The sequence below is a fragment of the Rana temporaria genome, chromosome 10 (genome assembly GCF_905171775.1).
Source record: "Rana temporaria chromosome 10, aRanTem1.1, whole genome shotgun sequence".
NCBI classification, from domain to species: Eukaryota; Metazoa; Chordata; class Amphibia; order Anura; family Ranidae; genus Rana; species Rana temporaria.
Genome location: NC_053498.1, coordinates 30,980,085 through 31,006,869, shown reverse-complemented (window position 1 = coordinate 31,006,869; position 26,785 = coordinate 30,980,085). Strand labels below are relative to the sequence as shown.

The window sequence follows — 26,785 nt, the reverse complement described above, 5'->3', positions numbered from 1 at the left end:
GCATTAGAACATGTATTTAAGACTTTTTTTTTTTTTTTTTTATTAATGCATAACTGAATAAGTGGTGATTTTTCATTACTGGCTGGGGTTTTATTTGTCTTCCAAACACAAACATATCCACAGGGAAACAGATGTTAATTTTCTGCATCCACGGCTTAATTTCCTATTTACCTGGAATTCTCTTGTTAAATGTATACATTGTAATGTGGTAGTTCAGCTGTATATTTTTTGATATGGCAGATATAAAATACACAGTATACACTGTGTATACAATATTATGTAATGATTATATTGTTTTAATGCAAACCGTGCGTGGATGTGAATTGGACTTAATATCCGGCTCTTGCAAGCCACAGTTCAGTAGCCCTTAAAGGGGATGTAAAGGTACATTTTTTTTTCCCTAATTAGCTTCCTTTACCTTAGTGCAGTCCTCCTTCACTTACCTCATCCTTCCATTTTGCTTTTTTTTTTTTTTTTTTTTCCATAAAGATTTTATTGAAGCAAAAAGGTATGGACAATGTTACAAATACAACCTCGACTTCAACATACATAACATGTCCTCACACGAGGATTCACAGCAAAGTGTTCACATGAGGGGGAACAGGTACAAGTTAAACAGGCGCGACAAGTATCATAAACAGAGACATTGTCTGTGTAGGTTACCTCATCCACATTTTATTCATGGGTAAGGTGCATTGTGAATCGATCTGGAGGCAGTACATCTACTTGTAGCTATGTAAAGGGCCTCTATGTCCTCCTAAATACAACAGATATCCCAAAACCCTTACCCACTTGTACTACGTCCCCTATTCAAACTGTGGATCCTCTCGGTATTAGTGGGATGGGCGGGGGGGTCGACTCGGGGTCATCCCGTTCGACCCCAACGTCCAACCCCCGTATACGAGCAGATGAGAAGAACGAAAGAGTAAAAGGGCAGAGAGAGGGAAGAAGAGAAGAGGAGAGAAGAAAAGAGAGAGAGGAGAGAAGAGAACATAAAAAAAAAGGGGGGGGGGAGGGGAGGGGGGTGGACTCAACACAGGGAAAAAAGGGGGGGGGGAGACACACACTGTAGGGAGTAAGTGGGGAGGCCCACCACCCCCGCCGTCTACTTTATAGTGGAGGCTCCACTTAATAGCAACCTCATGATTCAGGTAGTATTGAACGTATCCTTCAGGATTTCAATCAGCCCGTATTCTGTGTAAGGTCCTGGTACTCCGCTGAGCTCCGGAAATCGAACCACTCAGTCCAAATAGAAGTGAAGTTAGAAATTCTATTGTGTGCCGTGCTTATCAGCTCCTCTATCGCTGCAATGCGGTCAATGCGTGCAATCCATTCCTTGGTAGTGGGAGGCGTTGTGGCTCTCCAGTGGACAGGAACACATAGTCTGGCTGCATTGACCATATAGATCGCTACCGAGTTGCGATACCGCTTTTTGGCAATTTTCGAAAGATGAAGAAGGTATTGTGCTGGTGAAAACTCCAGGGGAAGCATAGAAACTGCTGTCGTCACGTCATGTACCTTTTGCCAATATGGCTGAATCAGGGGACACTCACACCAAATATGGATGAAAGTACCCAAGGCCCGCCCACACCTATCTGATACTGATGGGGCAAACTTGTGTACAACATCCGGTGTCCTATACCACCGCGTCCTAATCTTAAATCCATTTTCCTGAATGCTCACACTCAGTGAGCCTTTAAAGATCAACCAGTTGATCCTCTCCCAATCTTTCATCTCAATTGTTCTGCCCAGCCGGGTTTCCCAGCCATTTTGCTTTTTAATATCCTTATTTCTTCTGAGAAATCCTCACTTCCTGTTCTTTTTCCTCACCAGGGAGTAATGTGAGGCTTTCTCCAAGAGAGGGGTAGAGCACGACACCACACCAGGGAGAAAGCCTTGCATTACTGTGTGGAGTTACAGATAGAAGAACAGGAAGTGAGGATTTCTCAGAAGAAATAAGGACATTTAACCACTTCATTACTGGGCACTTAAACCCCCTTCGCGCCCAGACCAATTTTCACCTTTCATCGCTGACGCATTTTGAATGACCATTGCGCAGTCATACAACACTGTACCCAAATTATATTTTTATCATTTTTTCCCCACAAATAGAGCTTTCTTTTGGTGGTATTTGATCACCTCTGCGATTTTTATTTTTTGCGCTATAAACATAAAAAAACAGAAAATTTGGAAAAAAAACACAATATTTTTTACTTTTTGTTATAATAATATCCCAATTTTTTTTTAAACAAATAAAAAATTCCCTCGTTTTAGGCCGATACGTATTCTTCTACATATTTTTGTTTAAAAAAATCGCAATAAGCGCAAAAGTTATAGCGCCTACAAAATAGTAAAAATTTTTTTACTAGTAACGGCGGCGATTTGCATTTTTTTTGTCAGGCCTGCGATATTGCGGCGGACGTATCGGACACTTTTGACACCATTTTGGGACCATTCACATTTATACAGCGATCAGTGCTATAAAAATGCACTAATTACTGTATAAATGTGACTGGCAGTGAGGGGTTAACACTAGGGGGTGAGGAAGGGGTTAAATGTATTCCCTGGGTGTGTTCTTACTGTGTGGAGGGAGGGGACTGGGGGAGGTGACCGATCAGTGTCCCTATGTAAAAGGGACACAGATCGGTCTCCTCTCTCCCTGACAGCACGTGGAGCTCTGTGTTTACACACAGAGCTCCATGTCCCTGCTGTGTCACCGACGATCGCGGGTGTCTGGCAGACATCATGGCCGCCAGGCACACGCATCGGCTACCGAGCGATGCGCCGGGCATGTTGTTTCCCCGCTGCAGGCCCCTAGCGGCGCGCATGGGGAATAACAACAACAGGACGTCCAGGGACGTCCACCCGGCACTTGAGAGCCGTGCTGTGGACGTCTTTCGTCCATAGTGCAGATCCCAAGTGGTTAAAAGCAAAATAAAAGGATGAGGCAAGTGAAGGAGGACTACACTAAGGTAAAGGAAAAAAAAATTGTACCTTTACAACCCCTTTAAGTTGGAAGAGAGAGAAGCAGCACAAGGAGTCAATCAGTTGTGATGCAGTACTTATGGGGGCACTAACAAGGAACATGCTCATATGAGGAGAGAGCAGAGTGATCAATCAAATGCTTCTTCATTCATGGATTTATGGGCACTGGTGTGACACTGTAGCTGTTCTATGTCGGCTCTAAGATCATGAAATGGGTGATCATGTGATCGCGGATTGCTCAGTTCTCGGTCTACTTGAAGCAGAGAGCAATGACTTTTGGTCACCGTTAACTGCTCTTTTCCTTCAGTGCTTGAAAGCCTTTGGCAGGGGCGGGGGCATGTTCAGTTGGCCTAGATTCTCAGCAGCTTGCTGAGAGGCAGAGCAAGCTGTCAATCAGGCAGCTGGGTTGATTCCAACAATAGTGTCAGGATCCTACCAGAGTCTGGACTGGCTGTGCCCCATCAGCTAATGACAGGCTTGCAGCACTCCTATGACCTACAAACTAAGTATGGCCAAAAAACCTTTTGTTTTAAAGTGGTTGTAAACACTTAGGCCCAGATTCACAAAGCACTTACGCCGTCGTATAACAAGTTACGCCGGCGTAAGTGCAAATGTGCGCCGTCGTATCTGTGTGCCAGACCCACAAACTAATATGCACCTAAAAACAGGCTACACCCCGCCGACGTATCTTGCTTACGCCGGCGTAGGGTGGGCGTACATTTAGGCTGGGAGCATGGTGCCGCTCCCATTGATTAGCCATTCAAATATGCAAATGAGGGAAATACGGCGATTCACGAACGTGTGCCAGGCGCATGCTACGCGTAAGTTGTACGTCCGGCGTAAAGTTATTCCCCATAAAGGAGGTGCAGACATGCTCAGGTCTGCACCAGGGAACACAAGCCGGCGTATTGTGCGTTGGACGTGTGTCTGGCTGGGCGTACGTTATGTTCACGGCGTACGCAGTGATCCGGCGTAGTTTAGGCAGTTGTGCCGGCATGGTTATGAGCAGGCACAGGGGGGTGCGTCCACGTCACGGCGGATGCGCAGTTCATGATACTTACCTGTCTGGCGCTCGGCCCATCATTTGCAAGGCTTACCTGTAGCTACTAAGGATATCTCCTAAACCTGTACGGTTTAGGCAGGGGTGTATTAAGGTTTTGTGCTGCCCTAGGCCTGACTAAACTTGTGCACCCCCTAATTGAAATATGACCCACCTCTTCCTGTCAAGGCCACACCCCTTGCGGTTTAAGACCCACCCTGAAATGTTCAAGTGGGGACACTAGTTCTGATGGCCTGGGGGGGGGGGGATGGATTCCCTTAATTTGCATAGATTTCCTCTCACTTCTTGTTTGGCTATGGGACAGGAAGTGAAGGGAAATCTCTGCAATGGGACAGGGATGGTAACAAATTAGAAGCGAGCCCCCCCCCCCCTCACAGTTGCAGAATGCCAACTGCCCACATACTGGAAGCAGTGCGGCCAATTTATGGGGATGCTAAACTAATTTGCCTAACAGTGTAGCGCAAGCCGGCGGCGACACTGTTCGTGCTGCCTCCCTGCAAAGTGCTGCCCTAGGCCTGGGCCTTGTTGGCCTAGGCCAGGATACAGCATTGGGTTTAGGAGATATCCCCTGTCCCCTGCATGTGCTGATGTCATCGACACATGGGCATTGGGGCAAACTGAAGCAATTGCACATATGTGCCACGCCATTACCGCCGGCTCCCGTGCGCATGTGAGCGAGTGACGTACAGTATCTCGGCGCCGAAGCTGCGATACGTGGAAGTAACCCCCGGGAGAGATGACGCTGCCGAAGGGTAAGACGAGGACTGCTGCAGGGGCTTCGATGTAAGGTAACTAATTCATAATGAGCTAGTATGCTATGCATACTAGCTCATTATGCCTTTGTCTTGCATGTTGTTGTTTTTTCAAGGGTTTTCAACCACTTTAACTGCAGCATTGAAAAATCAAGTCTCCCTGCCCTGCAAAATGAGTATGTGCTTTTGACAAAGCTGTCCAAATCCTAGAACTGGATGAACAGAAATATATATTCTTTAGCATGTAAAACAACTCCCTTATATGTATTTTATTCATTATTAAGCTGTTTGCTTGAAACTCAGCTTTAAGATCATGGTGCAGTATGAAGTAGAACCCCCTCCTTTAAGTGTTTAACGCCTCTACAGCAAGTTTCCGTCGCCTTTTATGACAGTACAAGGAGGCAACTGCAGAAATGAACAGTGGGGACTCTTTCACAGTCGACTGTCAAACATAGGTCATTCCGTTGGCTCAATGCACCATTCATGGCTGTTTTTCTCTACTGATGGGAGCAATCTTCTTATGTGCCATTTCACAATGGGAAATCTCCTCAGTCCTGTGTGCAGCACGTGGGTTGAGCACTGAGCTGTGACTGAATGAAGCAAATAAATAATTTATCACTCCGTGTTTGTACTCCTTTCACACACACTCTCTTGAAGAATGTTCTTTAGAAGAGAACTTGAGAGGAAATACAAGATTAAGTAATAATCATGTAATCCCGTGAGCAATGCGGTTGAAGAATTGGCGGTGGAGTTTTGTGGCCCACAGGACATGACTACCAGTAGGAAAGGTACCATTTTTCCCGTACCTGTGGTTTTAAGATGAAGCTGAGATTGGAGCAATGTCTAGAAGCTATAAAGTTAACTAGCTTGCTTTTTGTTTGGAAGAAAATGTATGAAACAATTCAAACACGGGGGGGACTGACAACTCATGGGGCCCCCAGGCAATAAGAGATTATGGGGCCCCCGGGCAATAGATTATGGGGCCACACAGTATACACACACAGACACACAGTATACATACACACAGAATACAGACACACACACAATATACACACACACAGGGCCAGATTCAGGTAAGAGATACGACGGCGTATCTCCAGATACGCCATCGTATCTGAGTGTGCGGCGTCGTATCTATGCGCCTGATTCTTAGAATCAGTTATGCATAGATTTGACTAAGATACGACCGGCGTAAGTCTCTTACGCCGTCGTATCTTAGTTGCATAATTACGCTGGCCGCTAGGTAGCGCTTCTGTTGATTTATGCAAGGAATATGCAAATTAGGTAGATATGCCGATTCAAAAACGTACGTCCGCCCGGCGCATTTTTTCTTTACGTCGTTTACGTTAGGCTTTTTCCGGCGTAAAGTTACCCCTGCTATATGAGGCGTATCCTATGTTAAGTATGGACGTCGTTCCCGCGTCGACTTTTTAAAATGTTCTACGTTGTTTGCGTAAGTCGTCCGTGAATGGGGCTGTGCGTAATTTATGTTCACGTCGAAAGCATTGGCTTTTTGCGGGTTAATTTGGAGCATGCGCACTGGGTTACCTTCAAGGACGGCAAATGCGCCGTTAGTAAAAAACGTCATTAACGTGGGGTGATGTTTTATTTGCATAAAACACGCCCACCTCTTTACAATTTGAATTAGGCGCGCTTACACCGGCAGATTTACGCTACGCCGCCGTAACTTAGGGCGCAGGTTCTTGGTGAATACAGAACCTGCCTCACTAAGTTACGGTGGCGTAGCGTATCTGAGATACGCTACGCCCGCATAAAAATAAGCCATTCTACGTGAATCTACCCCACAGTATACATACACACAGAGTACACACACACACAATATACACACACAATATACACATACACACATTGAAAAGGTACTGGAGAGGCGGGGAAGCTATGATCTTGGGATTTAAAAAAAACACAGATTTTTACATACTGTCCTTGGTTTTACTGAGGCTGGCAAACCTGATGGGACCCCCGGGCAGTGCATGAGTGCCCGAATGGTCAGTCCGCCCCTGGACAAACACCATGAAGCCTAATTGTAAAAAAAAAAAAATGAAAAATCAGCACAAGGGACATCACAGGATCTATTAATGGAGGCGCGGACCTTACAATCATCCACACGTCCTTCACTTAGGTCGTGTTTCTTTTATAGAAGCAGTAGTGCTGTTTCTATGAATAGGGTTGCTGGGTTGAAATGGCAGACATAGTCACGCTCTCTTTATGAGAGCCTGTGACACCACTGTGCTGGAAAATTACATTGGCAGCATTGAGGTGGTCACAAACAGAGGAAATTTCTCTTAAAAGGTTATCAGTAAAAGGGACACATTCTACTAGCTGTACAGTGCATCCAGAAAGTATTCACAGCGCTTCACTTTTTCCACATTTGGTTATATTACAGCATTATTCCAAAATGGATTAAATTTATTATTTTCCTCAGAATTCTACAAACAATATCCCATAAATGACAATGTTAAAGAAGTTTGAAATCTTTGCAGATTTATTAAAAAGAAAAAAAAGAAAAAATCACATGTATAGTACATAAGTAGTCACGGCCTTTGCTCAATACTTTGTTGAAGCACCTTTGGGACCAATTACTTCCTCAAGTCTTTTTGAGTATGATGCTACAAGCTTGGGTAGTTTCTCCCATTCTTCTTTGCAGGACCTCTCAAGCCCCATCAGGTTGGTGCACATCAATTTTCAAATCTCTCCAGTGATATTCAATTGGGTTCAAATCTGGGCTCTGGCTGGGCCACTCAAGTACATTCACAGAGTTGTCCCGTATCCCGTTGTCCTTTTGTTATCTTAACTGTGTGCTTAGGGTCGTTGTCCTGTTGGAAGATGAACCTTCGCCCCAATCTGATTGCTCTGAAGTAGGTTTTCATCAAGGATGTCTCTGTACATTTCTGCATTCATCTTTCCCTCAATCCTGACTAGATTCCCTGCCACTTGAAAACATCCTTGAAAACAACATGATGCTGAGCAGTGCCTGGTTCCATCTTGGGGTTGGGTTGGGTTTCCTTCTGGCTACTCTACCATACAAGCCTAATTGGTGGAGTGTTGGAGAGATAGTTGTTCTTCTGGAAGGTTCTCCTCTCTCCACAGAGAAACATTGGAGCTCTGTCAGAGTGACCATCAGGTTCTTGGTCACCTCCCTGACTAAGGCCCTTCTCGCCCGATCACTCAATTTGCCCGAGCGGCCCGCTCTAGGAAGAGTCTTGATGGTTCCAAACTTCTTCCATTTACGGATGATGGAGGCCACTGTGTTCATTGAGACCTTCAATGCTGCAGAAATGTTTCTGTGCCCTTCTCCAGATCTGTGCCCCGATACAATCCTGTCTCAGAGGTCTACAGACAATTCCTTGGACTTCATGGCTTGGTTTGTGCTCTAACATGCACTGTTAACTGTGGGACCTTATATAGACAGGTGTGTGCCTTTCCAAATCATGTCCAATCAGCTGAATTTACCACAGGTGGACTCCAATCAAGTTTTATGCCTTGTACACACGACCATTTTTCCCGGTGGGAAAACTGTCATGTTTTCTTTTGGTCGCAAAAAACGGCCGTGTGTATGCTCCCCAGCAGTTTTCCTGACAGAAAAACTGCGGGGAAAAAAATGAGAACTTTTTCCTTTTTCTCATCATGAATCGCAGAAGTTTTTTTCCCGCAGTTTTTCTATGGAGAAACACTGCTCTGGAGCATACACACGGCCGGTTTTCCCGACCAAAGCCCTCAGGCAGTTTTCCTGTCGAGAAAACCGACTGTGTGTACACAGTGAAAACTGACCGAGCCGGTTCTCGGTTTTCCCTTCGGATTTCATCTCAAGCATGATCAGTGGAAACAGAATACACCTGAGCTAAATTTTGAGTGTTATAGCAAAGGCTGTGAATACTTACTTATATACATGTGATTTTTTAGGACTAGGCCTATAACGGATTTGTACTTATGTCAAGCTCATAGTAAATAGAAATTGTAGTAACAACTAGTACTTGCTTATGAGAGGCACTATAGTTAAAGTAATAGTACTTGCGTATGAGAGGCAATATAGCTCAGGTAATTATAGTTTCATATATGAGTTAAATATTGCTCTAGTAATTTGAGGGTAGCTGACCCTTTAAGGTGCTCCTGTGCAAACAGTCCTTAGCACAACAGTATCTCCCAAATAGTATGTTGGTATCCACATAGCATGTTTAGTAACACAATTGTAACAGATGGAACACTAGCAGTAGATCTTCTTATTGGACTACAAGTGATAGAATGGCTACTTATCCGTTTGTAGGCTTCTATGCAGGTGATAGAGGATCCATGGTGTAGGGTGTTTAGCAAAGGCCTCAAGGTTGCCCCCAGCAATGCTCTGTTGCAGTAGGTGCATTAGCACCAAAGTAGTAGTTTTTTCCCAGAGCAGTGTTGCAGCATGGGGAGCGATGGCAGCGGTATGAATGAAAGAATGAATGTAGTGCATTGCATTGCACTGAATTTGAAAGGAGCACCGTACTAGGTGCACTTCCACGGTGGAACGCACGAGACGCCGCGCGATGATGTCATTGTGCGGTCGCCGTAATGCGTTCCAGCGCGGAACGCATTTCAGGAAGTGACAGGTGCACGGAGCGCCTGTTACAAGTTCAAAGCATATTCATGTGTTAGAATGGCCCAGTCAAAGTCCAGACCTAAATCCAATTGAGAATCTGTGGCAAGACTTGAAAATTGCTGTCCACAGGTGCTCTCCATCCAATTTGACAGAGCTTGAGCTCAGACTTGCAATTGTAATTGCAGCGAAAGGTGGTTCTACACAGTATTGACTCAGGGGGGCTGAATACAAATGCACGCCACACTTTTCAAATATTTATTTGTAAAACATGTGCCACTTTGTGTTGGTCTATCACATAAAATACATTGACGTTTTTGGTTGTAACATGACAAAATGTGGAAGATTTCAAGGGGTGTGAATACTTTTTCAAGGAACTGTAATAGTGGCTGTGTTTGGGAGTGCTTCTCCTACATCCCAAACAGGTAAGAAAATGCAGGTCCCCAGATCTCTAGACTTTTAATGATAAAAGGACCTGGAGAGAAATGGTGCAGTACGCAGGTGCATGGATGGAAAACGGAATTACTGAGCAAGTAGGTTGGCTCCCAATATGTATTACAGTTGTAGGTAACAATCACCTTTTAATATTTTAGTTTGATGTAAAATTTTTAAGTTCATTTTAGACTGAACAACTTGTTGTGGCATCATAATTCAATAATGAATGTATCAGGGTCACATGATAGTTTACATTTTTAGGGTCTTTATTCCATATGTGCAAAGAGAGATCCAGATAAAGATAACAAAATATGACAAGAATACTTGACTAAAGATGCTGTTTTGCCATGGAGTCCCCCTGCTTTTACACAGCATGGCTGACCAGGCTCTGACGCATGCATAATTTGCAAGCTCTGGAGTGAGACTAGCCTATTCCCGTTTGGGCTGTGCTAATATAGAACTTGAATGTAAGGAAATAGCCAATCGTAGAGAAGAAAGTGGGCTAAGCCACATCCAGCTCAGTTAACAATGACATTCCTTTGGTGGAAGGTAAAGCTTTGCTTATGTCCGTATATGGCCTCCTAAATAAGATTTGGAGGCTTATGCCTCGTACACACGATTCCCGAAGAGAAAAGTGTGATGTGAGCTTTTTGTCGCAAATTCTGACCGTGTGTATGCTCCATCGCACTTTTTTTGTGAGAATTCCTGCCAGGAAAAGATTGAGAGCAGGATCTCAATTTATGTGACAGGAAAAATTCCTATCGGGAATCGCGATTCTCTGTATGCAATTACGACGCGGAAAAACCTGTGCATGCTCAGAATCAAGCAGAAGATCTCGGCTCGTCGTACGTGTTGTACGTCACCACGTTCTTTACAGTCAGAATTTTGTCTAAGATTAGTGTGACCGTGTGTATGCAAGACAAATTTCAGCCGTTTTCCTGCTGAAAAAAACCCGCAGTTTTCTTGACGGAAATCGCGATAGTGTGTACGAGGCATTAGATTCATTAGTAAGCCACATTATTAATAAGGAAATATATAATATACAGTTTCCCCATCACTTAACTAATGACTTTTGTTCATTTTAGATTATGAACCAACTCAGAACACTGAGAAGAAAAGGACGGTGTACCAAATGGCACTAAGTAAGGGCTTATTCTCATTGAGCATCCTGTTACCACTTATTGATTAGAAAGTAAGCAGGGCACCATTCAAAATAAGTTCAATATATGAGTCAGTTCATTTTTAAACATTTCTTTCAGTAGGTAACCTGAGACGCTGATTTCGGGTCATGTTTTCATTAGACAAAGTATGAATTTTGTCTCAGCTGGACTTTTTTGGCATTTCATTACAGCTGGGAAAAAAAGGAACAAGGTTCTTATCTTGCTTATGGAAAATTGTGGGGTCCCTTTTCTTATCTTGCTTATGGTCCCTACTATGGTCCCGACTGTCATTTAGTATGAAATCATGGAGAAAGCACGAGCATGCAAAATCTGCACCTACAGGCTATTTACTAAGGGCATATTCTTCTAGAGGAATTGGTCAGCGATAAAGGGGATGGGGTTGGATTCCAGGTAGCAACTGCTTAACTTAGATGACCTTCAGAGTCTACAGATACGGCAGCAATCAAAGCCCCAACTAGTAAATGCACCTCATATATGCAACATCACATTACCTAGCTGATTTCTGCAACATGGAAAATGTTATGATTATCTCTATCTACAGACCTGTGTGCTGATTTTTTGTCTATTTCCTTTTTTTTTAAGAAATATATTTTCTATAAAAATTTGTAAATGAAAGAAGCAATACAAGCCTCCTGTGCCTATTATATATGGCCCTTGAGATTATGATACATGCAGGAGAGGCATTAACAGTGGCAAAATGATGCCCCTTCAATAAAAAAAAGTAAGTTATTTTGAAATAGAAAATTTAACATTTCTGGATACAGTTGAGAAGGGCTAAACCTGTGTCAGGTTTTTATTGCTGACTTTGTCACCATTGGGAGATTTCCCCTCACTTCCCCTGTCACACCTGATATGCAATATGTAACCTGGGCAGGCAGTGAAGGGAAAAGTACAGAATGGGGTCACAGGCAACAGTAATAAGCTGATGGAGGTTTTAACCCTTCCCGGCAAAATTATGTTTTTTTTGCTTAACTTTTAGGATAGATTTCCCTTGACTTCTTTTTTACTGCAAGGGAAACCAGAAATTGTGAGAAATGTCCTCAATGGAGGCACAGTTTGACACAACATGGCTACTCGCCATAGTTTCAGCCTCAATTAACCCATGAGTCAGCTCCAGGGCACAAATGGTTTCCAGCTTCTTCCATTCCCCAGCACCCTATAGAAAGGGGTGCCCTGATCTCCTGAAATGTGTTAACTGTATTTGTTTTGTTTTAATTTCCTAGAAATCGGATCCATAATACTGTTGCACTTTTTATTGCTCATCAACTACACACAGTTGGTATATAGCTGATGAACTAATACTTTGATTCCCCCAAAAGTTGAGCAGCCTAGGACTGAACAGTGGGCCCTACAGGCCACTACCTTTTGAACTCCTCTGCCTTGGGTTCAAACCACCCATCAAAATCCATTCGATCATCCAGTGCCACCCTACACATGAGGGTGTTTAGCAATGGAAACCTCACATGGTGGGCATGCAAGGGAAATAATAAACTATGCTTTGCTCAGATTTTTAGAACTAACATTTGTTTATCCTCTTCATCACAGTACGGAGGAATAAACACATGCATTTGCTCAGCACCATGTGCTCTAAGATGCCATTTTGATGTGCTCCTTTACCTCTGGTCACATGGCTGTCACTAATATCCCTTTCCTTCCCATGCAGACAAGCTGGATGAGATTCTGGCAGCAGCCCAACAAACCATCAGTGTGAATGAGAGTTCGAGCCCAGGTACACTGGCATCACTTGGAACGTCACGAAGTGCGGGGAAGGGTTTTTTCTCCTCTGAGGTACAAAACTGCTGAACTACATTTAAGTTTGCATTTTCTAACTTCTTTTACACAATGCATCATTCTAAGCAGGATTTTAACTGAATTGAACATCTCGTATGCATGCTTTAACTGTTACAGCTCAGTTCCTGAAGTTGATACAGTTTATAGTGCCGTTGGGATATGACAGTCTTTATCAAGCCCTAACATGGCTCCTTTATTGCATCGCATCATCATTCTAATAACATCCACTGCTCAAGTCCTTATAAAAGATCCAAGCATACTCTAAAGACATGCTGGTAGGTTAATCGGATCCTGTCTAAATTGGCCCTAGTATATGTATGAATGTGTGTTAGTGACCTTAGGTTGTAAGCTCCTTGAGGGTAGGGACTGATGTGAATGTACAATGTATATGTAAAGGGCTGTGTAAATTGACAGCGCTATATAAGTACCTGAAATAAATAAAATAAATATTCATGGCCCGTCAAAGTCCAGACCTAGATCTAATTGAGAATCTGTGGCAAGACTTGAAAATTGCTGTTCACAGACACTCTCCATCCAACCTGACAGAGCTTGAGCTATTTTGCAAAGAAGAATGGGCAAAAATGTCACTCTCTAGATGTGCAAAGCTGTAGAGACATCCCCAAAAAGACTTGCATACAAATACACGCCACTCTTTTCACATACTAATTTGTAAAACATTTTTGAAAACCATTTATCATTTTCTTTCCACTTCACAATTATGTGCCACAAAATGTGAAAACATTTCAGGGGCTATGAATACTTGTTCAGGGCACTGTAGTTCTGAGTTGCAGACAGTTTCTAGTCCCTTCTTATGGGCCTTTTAGTGGCTGTTGCCCACCCCTCAGTTGGATTGCTTTTGGACATCTTGACTGTTTCTGAATGAAATTAATTGAGGGACAAAAGATAATAGGTTGGCCAAGAGAAGAACCTACTTATCTACAGTATAAAGTGATTTCTGCCATTACAGGAGACCTCTACAGGTCTCAAAACAGATGTGTAATCTACTGTATTTTCTGGGGAAATAACCATGCAGTAGCTGCTATGAAACATTGTGGACCTATGTTCTGCAGTTTTTGTACTGTCTTCAAAAAAGGTTATGTAAACTAGAAATCAGTCTGTAACTGGAATTTGAAAAAAAAAAACACCAGTCCATGTGTACTGTCTTATTTGATATATAATATGTTCATTTATGTGTTTTCATAGCCAAGTTATGGTCAGCATAGAGTCCCAAGTGCGCAGTCTGTCTTTGAGGGTCCATCCTATTTGTCCTCTTCGCCTTCCCAGGCATTGATGCTACGACAGAAATCTATTGGTGAGTACAGTCTAGCAAAACGTGTTTATTGAACCAAACATTTTTTTTTAGTTTTGGATAAAGTGGGGAAGTGTTCTTGAATACAATGGCAACTTAAAGAGTCTGATTTTAACTCAAGACAAGTGACCACTTTGCTGGTCATCCATGTTTACTGAATTATGCTCCTCGCTCTAATTGTTGTACACTTTGTGTTGGATGCTCCCCATATTAATGCATGCATAGTGAGCTTGGTGGATATATGTGGGGTGAATGACCTAGCAGATGGTCTTATTACTTCCCTAGTCAAATACATTTGAACTGTGATTAAAACTATTGAGACTTCTGTTCCTTTATCATTGACCTTAAGTTCTAATTCCAGCCAAAATGCTTTAATTTGTCTTTGAACAGAATTGTTGAGGAGCTCTCCCCTCACTTTCGGTCTCCCTGTCTCTGGCACAGGAAGAAAGAAAAAAAATTCTTTAGCTGAGGGAAAAACAGTGTAAAAGCAGTAGAGTGGAGAAGGGTTAGACCCTCTGCCTCTCTGATAATGTTTTTGTCTGTTGTTATTGGTGGGGAGAATTCCCTTTAATATTAGGTAACCCATGTGTTTGTATGTAAAATGGTGTTGGTGGCACAAGAAGTCCAGAGAAAATTTCACTGATGGGGAACAGCATAAAACCTTATATGCTCTATCTAAATATAGAAACACCTTTGGTGGGACTTGCGCTTTAAATTATTAAGATGCCATGTTATTTGTGAAATGCCAAGTATGCCTCCAATATAAATTTACAAAACACAAGCATACTATATGCCACTGTTGAGTGCCGTCAAGTCAATGGCAACCTCATTGAATGTGTTTTCTCCAGTACTTATTGGTCTTTTCTTTGGATATTAAAACTCCACAATGGCATTGTTTTTGTTATTGTGTCCAGCCATCTAATTGCTGGTGGCCCTTTTCTTACAGTTTCCAAGCATAATTTTATTTTCTAGTGAGTTGACTCTTCTCTGAGCTTCTAGTGAATGGTTGGGCTTAATTTCTTGAAGGATCTGTTTGTTTCTTTTCCTTGCTCTCGAATTTATTCTAAGAATTCTTCCCCAAAGTTCAAAGGCAATAATGCTTTCCCATCTCTCTTATTTGTCAAGCTTACACATTCATTGAGTGTAATAGAAAATACCATAGCCTGGACAATTCTCAACTATGTTCTCATTAGCATTTTTAAGTTCTTTACTAGGTATTCTATCATTGTTCCCCCAAAGATCAGTCTGTGTCACATTTCATTACTACTGGACCCTTTGTTAACAATTGATCCAAGGTTGTAGAGGCTGTTTTTATCCACCACCAGAACTAAATTAGATTATTTCCTGTTGTATTCTATTACAACACCGTAATGCAAGGCTTTCTCCCTGGTGTGGAGGGGGCGAGCAGGAATGTCAGGACACTCTCTACTTTGCAGATAGAGAAAGGAGCTGTGTGTTAGTGAGCGTCCTGACACTCCTGCTCGCCCCCTCAAGAGGCTTTCTCCACACCAGAGAGAAAGCCTTGCATTACGGTGTGTACAGACAGAAGAACAGGAAGTCAGGATTTCTCAGAAGAAATAAGGACATTTAAAAGCAAAATCGAAGGATGAGGTAAGTGAAGGAGGACTGCACTAAGGTAAAGGAAGCTATTTAGGGGGGGAAAAATTACCTTTACAACCCCTTTAATGTCTTTCCTTTAAAGGTGTTTTTATTATTAGTCTTTATTATTTTCATATTTGCTTGATCTCTATTTTATCAGTGATTATTTCTCCACAGGCAGCTTAGTGCATGCATACTCAGTGTTAATTTATTTTTGCACTAATCTTCTAGAAAGTGATCCTTGTTTTTCAAAAATTGTTTCTGTCCTCGATGTTTTCACAAATGTTATTGAAATATTGGTCATTCTGGCAGGTCCCTGGATTTACCTTTCTCAGTTATAGTACTATTCAAGATTTTTGTCTTTCTTGATTTTAGTTTTCTCTTTCTACAATTTTACTGCTATCTTTTGTCATCCACTTTAATTTATTTTTAATTTGTCCACATTTTTTCTAGTTTCAACCTCAACATTTTTTTAATTCACAGTTTATCTGGTTCCGTCAATTATGTCTAACATCCAATTTTATTTTCTGATATTTATTTTAAAGATCGTAGGTATGTTATCCAGGCAATAGCTGATAGTTTCGTTGTTTTTTCTTTTTCCAAATTTGCGTTCACATTTTAAAAGTTTGTGGTCTGTTTTACAATCTGTTCCAGGTCATGTCTCTGCTATTAACATGCTCTTCCTTTGTTTGGCACAGACTGTAGTAGTTTTATTAAATTTTGATCAAGTTTGTTTGGTTATGTCCAGGTGTTAGGTTGTCTGACAAATGCATTAGTAATGAAGAGGTCATCTTAGTCACAGAAGCTTATTAGCCTTTCTCCTGCTTTGTTTCTACAACCACATCTGACTATTTTCTTCCTTTTAATTTATTACCTTAGCATTCCAGTTGCCAATTATGAGCAATATGTCTTGCTTGCAGGTCAATCCCAGCCTGGATTTGTTTTTAAAACTGTTCAACTTCATCTGCATCAGTCTAAGCCTATCAATTTGAGTCCACTGATCCCTTATGCCGCGTACACATGACCGTTTTTCGGGAGGTAAAAACTGCCATTTTTAATAGTCTAGAAAAAACTAAGTTTTTTTCAACCCGATTATTGTTAAACCGGCCTTGCCTACATACGATCGTGAAAAAATATGTTATAGCAAAGCGCGGTGACGTACAACACGTACAACGACACTATAAAGCGGATGGCGCCACCCTTGGGTCTGCTTTTGCTGATTTTGTGTTATTAAAAGACGATTTGCGCTTTTCAGTCTGTTACAGCGTGATGAATGTGCTATCTCCATTACGAACGCTAGTTTTACCAGAATGAGTGCTCCCATCTCATAACTTGCTTCTTAGCATGCACGTTAAAGCCCACACACGACCATTTTTTACGACGTTAAAAACAATGTGAAAAATGAGAGCATGTTCTAAATTTTTAATGGCCATTTTTTTACGTCGTAAAAAATGCTCTGGAGCCCACACACGATAGTTTTTAAAGACATTAAAAAAAAATTTACAACCCGAAAAATGGTCGTGTGTACGCGGCATAAGACTTTGTGTTTAAATGATACATGTCCCTCTTCACTGTGTCCAAGTTTACCTTGATTCACACTTCCAACATTCCAATGATGATCCTGTTTTTACAAATTTGGATTTTCTTTTCTTGCATTGGCAACATCATGGGCCAGACAGCAAAGACAATTTAGACTCTTTGTGTCTTCCACACCTGCTGTAGTTTGAAAAACCCCCAGTAATATGTATAATGTCTTCTAGCCTAAGGGCCGTCTTTTGGCATTACCTAAACATAATTTTTTTTTGTTTATTGATGTATTTGCCATTATCACCTCTGTGATTATCCATCATCAACCTTGTCCTGTATTGCTACCTGCCCAGTATACATTATGTGGTAGGTTTTCCAATATACGGTATGTGGTGGATTTTTATCTAGCAACCTGAGTAAAGTCTGTCTGTCATGGGTGGCCCTAATAACAGGTAAAACTTCAGGCAGCATAGATTTTAGCTTTCCTGATACACGCAAGCCTCCTTGCCTCCACAGGACTCCAATATAGTGCAATCTAAAACAAGGAAAAAGTATTAGTCAAGTGCAAAGAAAACTTGTCCCATCTTGTAAGTATTTGAAAAAAAAATTATGGTCCCAGGAATTCACAGAAGTTTATACAATGTAAAACTTTCACATTATCAATATCTCACATTATCTTTTAACATGTTCTTCTGATGTATAGCAATCTGTGAATCTCTCATTCTCACACTGTCACATATCTTGTAGGTGCTGGAGATGATGAAAAGCCATTCTTGTCTGCACCCCCGATAAAGTTCAACCGCAGTCTTTCTGTTCCCAGTTCAGAAGATATCCCTCCTCCTCCAACTACTTCTCCTCCAGATCCACCATACAACACTGCCCCTTCATCTTCACCCAGGGTTAGCCCAGTTATGAGATCTAACTTCAATCACAGTGGAGATTCTAAAATTTTCTCCCCTACCATGCGTCAGGAGTCAAGTATATTTGACCAGCAAATGATGGAAGCATCTCAGCGACGGGAGAAACTGCAGCAACTATACCATCAAGATTCTGAACAAGGAGCAGATGACCAGATTCGAATGGGGACACCTAACATGAGAAATTGGAGGTCCCAGGCTCAGGAGATGCGTTATTTCAATCTACCTGCTAGAGCAGCCAGCACGGCAATGTATGTCCCACCCAAAGCAGTGCGTCGAAAAGGTCAGCTAGTGAAACAGGTAAAGGTGGAAAATGAACAGCAGCAGCACTTGCAACAGCAGCAGCAGCAGCAATACCAATCACATCACCAGCAACAACAGGCCACCAAATCCCATGAAAAAAGTTCCATTGCCATTCCTACAATTATTATAAAGGCCCCATCAACCAGTAGTAGTGGAAGAAGCAGCCAAGGGAGTAGCATGGAAGCTGAAACCCAGCCAGATCCTATCCCTTCTTTGCAACTGAGAGATAACATTGACTTCACAAGCCAGTTTGGAGCAGCTATTGTCGGTGCAGCACGGCGGGACCGTGAGTGGTTTAATGAAGCCCGTCGAAAGTCTGCTCTCTTTCTGTCTACTGATGAAGATACAGAGCCTATCCCTGCTCCAAGATTGAAGCATTCCAAATCTATTGACGAGGGTATGTTTTCTAGCGAACCATACATGCACTTGAATGTTCCCACCAATTATGTGGCCCCTGTAAATAGGGACATTTCTACTGGATACTCCTACCAGCCCAAATCTGGAAAGGTATATGGACCCAGTACCACTAGCGCATTTAGCACTGTGTGTTCCACTTATTTACCACAGCTACAGTCATGTTCCAGTTCAATGACAATGTCCAATATTAACCCAGTTGGAGGATCCATTCCCCTTATACATCCTTTGACTGGGAAAATACTAGATCCCAGTTCCCCTCTAGGCCTTGCTTTGGCAGCAAGAGAAAGAGCTTTAAAAGAGTCACAACAGCATACGAAGAATGAAATAGAAGAAAGAAAGTCACGCCCCTCATCTCCACGGTTTGCTGAGCAAAAGTCACCAATAGAATCTCGAAGCAGCTCACCCCATCGACTCTGGGATTCTGGCCCAGTTAAAAGAAAAGAGATGGATTACAAGCCTTCTATGATGTCCCAGGCTGGAGAGAGAAAATCAGATGAGAGTTCTGGTCACCGGTCCCCAGCACTCTTGTTACTCCAAGGAGTTGAACATGGTAAAGCTTGGGAGAAGAGGACAGAAGGCCAAGAAAAGACAGAATTACATGTTCGCTTTATGGATAACTCCACTCACAAGGATGAACAAGAAAATAATAGGATGTCGATGAGTAAGGAATCAAGAAATGCAAGGCCATTAGTCGGCACAACCATCAACCATGCTCCCTTACCTAGCACAAATGTGGGGCCACATGAGACAAACTCCAAAGAGAACGGGCTCCCATTATTAGTTTTGCCTCCCCCAGCACCATCTATTGATGTTGATGATGAATTTCTATTTACAGAACCGCTCCCTCCACCATTAGAATTTTCAAATAGTTTTGACAAGCCTGATTCCCCACCAGGTGCATCAGGTGGGGCATCAGCGTTACCTCCTCCTGTACCCCCGCCTCCACCTGATTCCGGTAACAATCCTGCTCTTGATTCTACAACGTCAAGTATCACATCTTATGACAGTGAAGTAGCCAATTTAACTCAGACAACACCAGAACTCAAAGAACCTCATGTCAATTTCTCATCTGTTGTGTCATCGATCCAAATACCAGCTTCAGACACCATAGATACTGTGACTGATTCTGGTATAGAGGAAATTGATAGTCGAAGTAGCAGTGACCACCATTTGGAAAATATTAGTAGTGTTTCTACTTTGTCAAGCATGTCTGGGCTTTCAGCAGAAGGAACAGAACTTCTAGACACTTATATCACTTATCTAGATGGGCAAGCATTTGCCCAGCCTGAAAAAGCTGTTCTCCAAAATAAAATACGGTCCCGAACTTTCCCAAGCAGAACACCTGGATTACTCAGAGATCCCATCACTGCCACAAGTACTACTATTTCAGTTGCACCATGCACAGACAATGTCTTTACTCTAACACCATCTAAAGGGCCTTCACTCTGTGCTCCTGCAGAGGCAGCCAAGGATTCTCAGCGGAAATCTCCCACTCTGCCTTGGGAAGATTACTCCCAGGAAAAAACTTCTCCAGTCTCTACAGTAAAAGCAAATATGATCACAGAGTTAAGTTCCAAGCTTCAGCATATAAGTGGAGTTTCTTGGTCAAGGCCACCAGAATCCGCAGTATCATTTACACCAGAGAGACCAACCTCGATACAGAGACATAGGTATGTAAGGTTTTTATGTAAAAACATGCATCAGCTTTTTAGGTACAGTATGTAACATATGTATTCAGTGAAACTGAACTCATTAGCTTGAAGAATACTGTAATGTGACTTTTAGGTTACCTCTTTAAAATACAGTATTTTTTCACTGCATAGTTTTATTTCATTATTGGTGTTTATCTTAAAGTAACACTTGATGTGACTTTTACACTATTGCTCTTCCATCATTTTTTAATTTCATTGACTATAGATGCTTGTTGATTGGTCATTAGAAAAAAACTCTTCATATCTCATTGCAGTTACTTTATTTCTCTTAACATATTGAAAAAAGACATCAGCCACAGACGGAGAACATTGTTTCGAATTTGTTGGCTGATTCATAGGGGTTAATTTTACTAAAGACAAATTAGCTGTTCACTGCACGGGAAGTTTCTCTTAGCTTAGTGAATGAGGTGAAGCTTTGCTGGCATCCATCTTCCAATCATGTACAAGCAAAAATACAGTTTTTTTTTTTTTGCATATGATTTAGTATTCTTTTGCAAAATTTGTTTTCAATATTTTTCCTAGCAAATTGAACAGCCTTTTTTTTTTGCGTTGACTAGTGTTAGTTTTAAACAACTAGTGTTACTGCAGATGTTGTCTAAATGTAATTCTATAAGTTGTCCCTTGTACAATAAAATTGAGTCTGGTACATGAAAAGTTTTTTTTACAAAGATGAGTTATACAAGAGTACACATCTCACTTGGTTCTGTGTTCTAAAGGGGATCGATCATTTAATATCACATTATATGAAAGGACATAGAACATGTCAGCATTAACAAATCATATTATTATTATTTTTTGGAGTGCATGTTTCACATCATTAGTAGCCACACAGATCCTATTGTTCTTAACAGCTACAGCGGTTTGCATTTTAGCTATGGGTTTATTGATTCGGCAATAACTTTGCCATTACTTAAGCTAACTATATAGTACAAACAGTATTTTTGGGGGTGGGCGGAAGCAAGATCTTCTTTGGGCAATATTTTCTTTGCATGTAACAGAAAGAAAAAAAATCTAGTGTTAGGCTGGCCATGCATGGTTCATTTTTTTTAATTCAGCAAATGGGCTAAACAAAATAAACTAAACCAATTTCCCCCATCCACTCATTCAAGGTGGATGGGGAATCTCAGACGCTGTCAGAATATACAGATCAGCGCAGGAGTCATTGGCTGCAGACGCTGATCAAAAGTAAATGACAAATGTGGGATTTAAAAAAAAAAAAATCAATCATGCATACTCACCTCCATGCTGCATCATGGTTAGGATGCTACATCTGACCCCCGTTTGATTGCTCAGTCTGCTCTGAGCAGAGAGGGGATGACTGTCGGTCACTGGCTCTCTGCTCTGCTGGGGAGGTGGTGGGAACATCTGGTTTTGAGGTTAGGGTGAAGAGTGTTCAACTTTTTTCTAAAAAGGTGAACTAACCCTTTAACTCTTTTCACTTGTGGTGGTCGAGTGTAAAGGGGGGTAATAAAGGAAAACATTTTGCATTGTGGAGCTAGTGTTAAGATGCTTTGTCTTTCATGAGCAAAACAAAGGTTTACTTTAACCACTTGAGATCCGCGCTGTAGATGAAGGACGTCCACAGCGCGGCTCTCAAGTGCCGGGTGGACGTCCTGTTGTTTACATAACCTGTGCGCGCCGCTGGGGGCACGCAGCGGGGAAACACTGTGCCCCGCACATCACTGGGAAGCCGATGCGCGTGCTTGCTGCGATGTCCGCCATGTACCCGCGATCGGCGGTGACAGCAGGGACGTGGAGCTCTGTGTGTAAACACAGAGCTCCACGTCCTGTCAGGGAGAGAGGAGACCAATGCTGTGTCCCTTGTACATAGGGACACAGCATCGGTCACCTCCCCCAGTCAGTCCCCCTCCACACAAAGTTAGAACACACCCAGGGAATACATTTAACCCCTTCCTCACCCCCTGGTGTTAACTCCTTCCCTGCCAGACACATTTATACAGTAATTAGTGCATTTTTATAGCACTGATCGCTGTATAAATGTGAATGGTCCCAAAATTGTGTCAAAAGTGTCCGATACGTCTGCCGCAATATCGCAGGCCTAACAAAAAAAAAAACCGCAGATCGCCGCCATTACTAGTAAAAAAAAATCAAAAAAAAAATCATAAATCTATCCCTATTTTGTAGGCGCTATAACTTTTGCGCAAACCAATCAATATACGCTTATTGCGATTTTTTTTTTAACAAAAATATGTAGAAGAATACGTATCGGTCTAAACCGAGGGAAATTGTAACTTTTTTTAAAAAAAAAATGGGATATTATTATAACAAAAAGTAAAAAATATTGTGTTTTTTTTCCAAAATTTTCTGTCTTTCTTTGTTTATAGCGCAAAAAATAAAAATCGCAGAGATGATCAAATACCACCAAAAGAAAGCTCTATTTGTGGGAAAAAAAATGATAAAAATATAATTTGGGTACAGTGTTGTATGACCGCGCAATTGTCATTCAAAATGCGTCAGACCTGAAAGCTGAAAATTGGTCTGGGCACGAAGGGGGTTTAAGTGCCCAGTAATGAAGTGGTTAAGAAAACATTATTTTTAGGGTTGTATTGCATTCTATGCATTTAAATGTTTAAGTTTTCAGCTCTGGATCTCAGCCTCTGTAAAAGAAAAGCAGGAAGATCAGTTGAAGGATGAGTCACAGTGACAGATAGTTGTATCTGTTCTAATGATAGCAACACCTGGTCTTATGTCAAGAGATTCTGCAGGCCTGCATAGCAGCGGGAGACTTGACACAAAGCTATTGATTTGCAGTCCTTTGATGGGGAGGATTTTTTGACAATTCGCAACACTGAATACCTATAAATAATTAGGATGTATTGATTCAGCTGCTGATTTTAAGCTAGAGGTAGAAATCTGTTATTTAAATACGTATATGTAAACTATCTAGTTTACCAGAAGTAATTCTGCTCTCAGCCTGACAGCACATCCATGTAGGTGATATTGTTCTACTTAACTGCAATGGACATTGGGGTTAATTTACTAAAGGCAGATAGGCTTAGTGAATGTTGTGCAGAATCCCCAATCACGCGCAAGGAAAATAAAAAACAGCTTTTTTGCTTACACATAATTGGATGATGGAAGTCAGCAATGCTTCACCTCATTCATTAAGCTTTAGGGCTAATTCCCTTGCAAAGTGAACAGCCTATTTGCCTTTAGTAAATTAACCCTACAGTGCTTTTAACTAGCCCACCACCCCCTCCCCCAATCAAGTATACTTACCCAATTACACTCCCTCGTTATCCCCTTCCTCTGCTGCTGCATCCTTGTCTGTCTTCAGTTTCAGGGCCTAGACAGGCAGATGGCATCATAGTATCATTTACATGACAGTGCTTGGCCTGGTGAAGAAGTCACATGCGTCCCCATACGAACACTTGCTCTGTTAGCAAGGGCTCTGGTAGTGTGGGGAGCTGGTGTGGTCGGTGAGCTTTGTGTTGATACCTCCTCTGCCTTGTCTTGACTTTGACTCATAGTATGTGTATGTATAAATGTGAGTTGGGGACCTTAGACTGTAAGCTACTTGAGGGCAGGTACTGATGTGAATCTACAATATATACTGTATGTAAAGTTCTGCATAAATTGTCGGCATTATATAAATACCAAATATAAAATAGAGAGAGGGCTCATCAGTTTGCTGCTTCTTCTTTTACTGTATGAATGTAGATTACTATCATCTTGTAAACTGCTTTATTTTACTTTATTATAGGATAGTGGATGATTCTTCTGCTTCTTTAATCTCTTCTAAACCTGTGAGCAGTCTATTTCACAACTGGCCTAAATCCCCACAGCCTACTCCAAAACATCCCAAGAGTGTGGATTTTGACATTCGACCAACCCTGAGAAGAGCACCAAGTCCATCAGCCTTGCCAACGGAGCACAAGATAAGCCCTACACCACGTCCCTCTTCTTTACCCATCTTGCCTTCTGCCCCTGTTTACACGGGGGTCTTTGACCTGAGGGGCTCCCCCACAGCTGGAGGAGATAACTTCCCTGGCTTCCAGACGGGCAGTAGGTCCCTATCCCCAACACATTTCATTCTACCCCCGACAGAAAAATCATTTGCATCTAAGCCCATCCATTTCTGGACAAAGTATGATGTGGCTGATTGGTTGGAGTATTTAAATCTTGGTGAGCACCGAGAACATTTTCTAGACAATGAGATTGATGGGAGCCACTTACCATCACTGACCAAGGAGGATTACATTGATCTGGGAGTTACCAGAGTCGGCCATCGAATGAACATTGACCGAGCTCTGAAATTCTTTTTGGAGAGGTGATTTAAAGTCATTGGGTTCCATAGTTTTAACATCTCGGCATTCATCCCTACAAACCTATAAAGATTTGGTACAAGGTCCCTAGAGTGGAGGATCTGAATGTACTTTGAATCCAAATGAATAGCAAAACAAAAAGAAATCTTATAAACTATATAGATTATATACATACATATATATATAAATATATATGTAACAAAATGCACAGAATTTTCATGAAATGATTAATTCACCAGCTGCTTATTTTACTATGTGGGGGCAATGAAGGCTTTATCTTGAGCCATGATGTATGCTCAGTAGCTGGAGGCACCAATGATTAAGGAGATCACACTAGCACTGCAGTGTTCTATATTCACTGTGCCCCACTTTATCTGTTTCCTACATCCTAACTGTCAACACAGAATGTAGTCTGGTAGGCAGAAAGTGAAACATGTTGGCTGAATGGAAATCTCAATTGTTACTATTAAATGAGGGGAGGAGAAAAATCCACAGAGGCATAAGCAGTCTTCCCTAATGTGGAAACGCTGTATGTGGACTGTCAGAAAATGTTTGAAAACAAAATGTTTGCCAAATTATAATTCAAAAAAATTAGATGCCAACCCAACTTAATTTAAATGAAAATGTCATCTAATTCTTGCCATCTGGTATGAAAGTCGGGGGCATTATTCTTCTTAAACTGTAAATGAAGTGGGCACCCAATGATCTTTAGATGGTGTTAAACTGCTTAACAGGGCTAATGATCTCTTGACAACCTATAAATTCTGGGTGACCTCTTCTTTGTACTGTTTTTGGAAGCATTAGCATTTTTGAAACTTATGTATTGTTTACAGAATTCAGACAAATTACGATGGAGATCAACTTTTCGTTTTAGCTGAAACTGAAAGTATATATTTGCTGGATATTGGGGTGGAATATTATCTCTTGTAGGCAGTCGTGGTCAAAGTATTTTTTTTTTAATCAGGACTGGGTGTTTTATTTTTTTCTTGGTAAAAGAATGGGTTTGCATAGATGACCTTTTACTAACTAGACTACTGAACATTGAGTTTAGGTGTTTTTGATCATCTGGGAATAGTGTATTTTTCAAGCACACAGCAAAGAATATTGTTGCGGGAGCTAGACTAATGGTCATGAAAGGGCTTGTTTGTCACGATAATCCCTAACCTGGTCATGTGACTAGTTTCCACTGGGTTTATTTTCACACATATGTTTTGCTGTGTGCAGTGATAACTACACTTTAATTGTTAAAGCTCCCCTGGTTGTCAGCCAACAATCAAGAAGCACATTTTGATAAAAAGCTTAAAGGAACAATACTGCTTGAAAATAAGTTGGAGATGGTCAAATTTGCTCCTGTTTCACTTAGTTTCCAATAGTTAATTCTATGCTTGTAGTAGGCACTGCGCTCTCTCTTGCTCTTTAGCCAAAGCCGAAGGACCACTGTGCTGTTGTGACTGAGACCCTGGTTTCTTTAAACTCAGACACAACACTGTCTTAGTTAACTTTGTCTATTTTTGTTTATTTATTCATTTATTTTTAAGACTGTGGATAGACTCATTGTGGTCAGGCTTTATATCTAGTTGTTCTCATACTAGCTATGAGAAATTTTGCAGCGTAACAAAATACTTGAGATAATCAATGGATATCTGAGATTTATAGCCTTATTTTATATTTACTTATTATTTATTGGTTATGTATAGGTGTGTGACTTACAGGAGACAATACAGCTGAGCTGAATTTCTCTAGAGCACCATATAATTATTCTGACATCTATTTTGTAAAACGTCACTTTAACAGGAACTCTACTTCCTGGACAAAACAAAAGTTTACTGTTTTATTAGGTAAAGCATATGTAGTGTGGGTGCATTGGTTTTGGTTCCTCATCTACTATAGTATATGGCTTATAAATTTTGTTTGATCAAGTAG

General features: G+C 41.5%; 1 protein-coding gene across 1 annotated transcript in view; it reads left to right on the top strand.

Moving 5' to 3' along the window:
* The window catches only part of LOC120915824 (SH3 and multiple ankyrin repeat domains protein 1-like), a 117,679-nt gene extending 92,731 nt beyond the window's left edge, over nt 1–24,948 (top strand). The window contains exons 8-12 of the mRNA XM_040326624.1: nt 10,906–10,962; nt 12,665–12,789; nt 13,996–14,104; nt 17,975–20,534; nt 24,301–24,948. Of these exons, the coding sequence (XP_040182558.1) occupies nt 10,906–10,962; nt 12,665–12,789; nt 13,996–14,104; nt 17,975–20,534; nt 24,301–24,871 (3,422 nt within the window). The 3' untranslated portion in view covers nt 24,872–24,948. The remainder of the gene's footprint in view (nt 1–10,905; nt 10,963–12,664; nt 12,790–13,995; nt 14,105–17,974; nt 20,535–24,300) is intronic.
* The last annotated feature ends 1,837 nt before the right edge of the window (nt 24,949–26,785 follow it).